This window comes from the organism of the source record quoted next, unplaced genomic scaffold (genome assembly GCF_019419815.1).
Source record: "Pyrus x bretschneideri cultivar Hongxiangsu unplaced genomic scaffold, Pyrus_bretschneideri_v1 Contig64, whole genome shotgun sequence".
Lineage (NCBI taxonomy): Eukaryota > Viridiplantae > Streptophyta > Magnoliopsida > Rosales > Rosaceae > Pyrus > Pyrus x bretschneideri.
The window spans coordinates 2,170,135-2,175,059 of record NW_025999803.1 but is presented as its reverse complement, the minus strand read 5'-3'; the positions used below and the strand labels follow the sequence as shown (position 1 = coordinate 2,175,059).

The 4,925-nt window shown below is 37.4% G+C and overlaps 1 protein-coding gene across 1 annotated transcript; it reads right to left on the bottom strand.

The window, feature by feature from the left end:
* Positions 1 to 2,935: 2,935 nt before the first annotated feature.
* Positions 2,936 to 3,421, bottom strand: LOC125472119 (secreted RxLR effector protein 161-like). Its single transcript, XM_048573188.1, has one exon. It carries the CDS (start codon positions 3,419 to 3,421, stop codon positions 2,936 to 2,938), a length of 486 nt encoding a protein of 161 aa, XP_048429145.1.
* Positions 3,422 to 4,925: the final 1,504 nt, after the last annotated feature.

The window sequence follows — 4,925 nt, the reverse complement described above, 5'->3', positions numbered from 1 at the left end:
AGGCTGTTCTTGGAGAAGTTCAACATCAGAATTGCTTCAAGGGTTTCCTCTCTCTTTGATTTATTTTCTCTCATATTGTGTATTTCCAATTTCATCTCTGTGAACAAGATGTGTAACTAAATTCAAAGCTAGGGATTTCGATGTAGCCTTGCACAATTGATCCATGTTTTTATGTAAAAATATTCAATTCATCAATCTGTCTCTTGTTTCATTCTCTAAATCTTTTGTTAAATTTGTTTGTTAATTTTAATGATTGGTCACCATTAGTATTTCTTACAAATCATTTGATCAAGATTATAGTAAACATCATGCTTAATCTTGGCATCATGCTTAATCTTGGTAGACATGTGAATGAATGAAGAGAATGCTATGCAAACATCCTGCCATGTAGTTTCTTTGGTTCTTTAACGTTTTCTTGCATGCTAAAGACTCTTAATTTGGAACCGAAGTTGAACATCCCAATTAGGTTTTAGATTAGGAGAATTTGATCAAAACCACACATCATATGGCTGATCAAATATATGTAAAACGAACCCTAGTCGTAGATTGGAGAGTTGACTGCATTTTAACTTTATAAACATGGAATTGGTTTTGGAATTGTGAACTCAAAATCCTTGGACCCATCCTCATCGTTTCTCAATCAACATATCATTCGTTGTTACATTTTTCTTGCATTTTTAGTTATTCTCATTAACAGCACACAACCTACATTTAATTTGTTATTGTTTAGTTAGGGTTCTTTCAAGGCTAGTAATTTATAGAGGTCTAATCAGTCCTTGTGGTTTGACACCCTCACTTGTGCCATTATACTAACCATATATTGCACTCAGAAGGAACACAACATCTGTTTAATATAGCTCTGATCAGAGTTGGTGAGTCCATGACCGGACTTTTGAGGTAATTGTATTTGGATTAGCCTTAATCTGGCCCTAAAAAATCATGATCCCACAAGAATAAAAATAAAATAAAATAAACAAAATATATATTTTTCATGTTTATTACTAATCGCAAGCAAATATAGCTCTTTAAACCTACCAGATTCTTAGATTTCGTAAGTAAATATGAAGTTATGTAAAAAGCTGGGATTACTACGAGCTACGTTGCATTTGGTTCGCGAATTTTTTTGCTCCAACATACATGAAATCATTAACAAAAAGGAAGCTTAAAGACGACATGCCATGCAAAATAAATCTTACAAAGAAGTGGTGATATGATACATGTATAGAGAGACTGAGAATGAGTAGTTCAGAAACAGATTCCTCTTTGCTACTGACCAAAGGAGATTATAAAATGGGCTCAACTTGAAATGCGATCCATCGATGATGAATTGGGGGGCAAGAGTTAAACGAATCTTCAGCCACTCCATTGATACAAACCATCTAGTTTTAAGATCCATCATTTGAAAATCATCCCTCCAAATTAGACTTGACAATTTTTTACACGACCTGTTAACTTGACATGAAAATAACGGATTTTAGGTCAACTAGAGAAGAAAAAAGTTAGTTTGATAATTTAAAACTACTTATAAACCTTACTACAATAGCCATAGAGTTTAAAAATACCAAAGTGAGATTAAAAAAGTTCCAAAACACATTAAAAATACCATATCAATTTAAAAATAACAAAGTATTGTAGGCCTAATTTACTGAACAATTATAAAGGATAGAGATGGGGGTGGCTGGCGACACAGAGAGAGAAGATAGAGATGTGTAATTGTGAGGTGTGTAATATTCCACCTCATTGTGTCTTTATTTATAGTAGTGTGGAAGATAAATTCCTTACCCCAATAGGATTACAACTCTAATAGTGACACACCCAGACCCGGAATGTTCACTAGGACTTCGAATTGAGCTATGCTGGCCGACACCTGGAAGGTGACGAAGCCATAAAGTGTAGTGATGTGGAAAATGTGAATAAATTTAAATCTAAAATTGCCTAAGTATAATAGTGCGCTGTGAGCGGGAATGAACCCATTTCACACGTGATGTCAGAGTATAAGTACAATACAATAAAATCAAGTGAGAAATTGGTTCATTCTAGCTCACAACGTACTCTTATACTTAGGCACTTTTAGGTTTAAATTTATTCACATTTTTCACATCACTACATTTTATGGCTTCGTCACCTTCCAGGTGTTGGCCAGCACAGCTTGATTCGGAGTTCTAGTGGACATTATAATAAATAAGACTGTAACACTCCCCCTTGAGCGTGTATATACTCAAACAAAACATCACACTAGGTCTTTAGTGGATGAAGTCATCGGCACAACGGACGAATGTGAGTATCAAATTAAAGAAAGTATACATTGGCAGTAAAACTCAAAAAACCTCACTATGGGAAAATCTACAGTAGGTACAAAACCTATAGACTAAGAAGAAAAGTGAGAAGTATGCATAATGTCAAAAACAAACGTCATACGGGCCGAAAGTAGTAAACCTCAAAAAAGTATGATCATCCCAGGATGAGTGCCTCACCAAAACCTCGTTAGGTAGCAAAAATCCAGTGGGAAAAATGTTCCTAATCATAGGAGAAAAGAGTACATTAAGATAAAGTGAGTATGCTTTTGGATACTCCCTCTGAGTTTGACATAAACTTCCAAATAAGAGAACTATAAGCTATTTAACTCAGAAAGTTTACGCATACTGATTTCTTGGACAACTTCTGAAAAATAGACTTGGACAACGACTTTGGGAAGAGATCGGCCAGGTTGTCCTGGGAATGGCTATGCTTGACTTAAATGTTCTAATGTTGTTGTTATTGGTGAAAATAAAAGAAGTTCGGCGCTTGGTCTTGTCTCCCTTGATGTACCCATTCTTCAGTTGATCGATACATACGACATTGTTTTCAAAGATTGTTGTAGGAACGTCAACGAAGGTAAAAAGACCGTTAGTGCTTCGAATATGTTCCATGATTGCTCTCAACTAAAACATTCACGTTAGGCTTCATGCAAGGTAAAAATCTCAGCATGGTTTGAAGAAGTCGCAACCAATGATTGTTTGGTAGACCTCCAAGAAATTGTGGTGTCTTCAACGGTAAAGACATAACCCCTTTGAGAAAGTGCCCTATGTGAGTCAGACAGATAACCTGCATCAGCATAACCAATAAGGCGAGAATGAACCTGAGGACCAAAAGGGGTGGCGGCTCCCCTCGAGGATTCATGGGTGTAGAATAAGCCCAAATCCATCATACCCTTGAGGCAGTGGAAAATGTCTTTAATACCATTCCAGTGTCTACGTGTAGGTGCATTACTGTATCTTGCCAACAGATTTACAGTGAAAGAGATGTCGGATTTAGTGCATTGAGCCAAGTACAATGAAGCACTAATGTCATTTAGGTATGGAACTTTAGCCTCCAAAATCTTATCCTCATCCTCTTTAAGATAGAAAGGATCTCGTTTAGCATCTAGGGTCCGAACAACCATAAAAGTACTCGAAGGCTTCGCTTTATCCTTATTAAAACGTCACAACACCTTTTGGGTAGAGTTCAATTGATGTATTAGGATTTCATTCGAACGGTGCTCGATTTCTAGGCCGAGGCAATATTGAATTTTCCCAAAATCTTTCATCTCAAATTTTGATTTCAAGTAAGCGGCAGTTTCCTCAAGCTCTTTGGGAGTCCCTATGAGATTCATGTCATCGACATAGTTTGCAACGATTGCACATTTGAAATTTGACTTCTTAATAAACACGCATGAGTATAGTTCATTATTCACATAACCCTGACTTGTCAAATATTCACTCAGATGGTTATAACACATCCGTCCAGATTGTTTCAATCCGTAGAGTGATCCCTTCAATCGAATTGAGAGGGTGTTCCGTGGTTTAGAATTATTTCATCTAGTCAATGTAAGTAATTCAGGAACTTTCATATAGATTTCCGTATCAAAGATCCCCATAGAGATACGCGATTCCATGTCCATAAGCTGCATAGTCAATTTTTCGGAAACTACTAAATTGATAAGGTAGCATAATGTTATGACGTCCATTAAGGGAAAATACTTCTCCCAGTAATCAATCCCAGGGCGTTGAGAGAAGCCTTGCTATGAGGCGTGCTTTGTATCGCACTATTTCATTCTTTTCATTACGTTTTCTTACGAAAACCCACTTGTAGCCCATGGGCTTAACATATGGTGGAGTAGGAGCTACAAGCCTAAACACTTAACGTTTTGAAAGCGAATAAAGTTCGGCCTGGATTGCTTGTTTCCAATTTAACCAGTCAGTTCTACATGAAAATTCATCACCGGAACATAGTTCAATGTGATCGTTAAGCATGATGTCGGTAGCTACTGTGTATGCAAAGGCGTCGTCAACGATCATCTCATTTTGATACCAAACCTGATCCAAAAGTGCGTAATGGACCAAAATCTTACGATTCTCGAGAGACCGGTTTGTTTCGTATAAGACATCAATGTAATCCAGAACAACCTCATGCATTGGAATGGATGAGTAAGCGATGGTCAGATTCATACTAAGATCACTAGTTTGTGCCATTTTCTTATTCCAAGGTTGTGAATCCTTTGAACCAAGAGGTTTGCCACACTTCAGGGTAGGAGCATATGATTGGCTAGTTGCCAGCGTACAGGGTTGCGTGAGAGGTACATCTGACCCTTCTTTGGGGACGACTTGTCATTCTAGGACAATGTTATGGAGTACTTTAGGTATGTCGATCATTGTAGGTGTGTTTGTAGCTGGTATATGTGATCTCGTCATCTTAGCTAGATCAGTGAAAGCATTCGGCATGCTTTTAGCAACGCTTTAAAGATCTAGAAGACGACGCACTCTAGTTTCAAACTGGGCAGTGTGGAGATCTAAATGAGACATAATGGGAGCAAACCACGACAATTTGTGGTGTTCTTATCTCCCCCTAATGACAGGAAAATTTTCTCATCAAGGTGACAATCTGCAAAGCATGCGTTGAAGAGATCT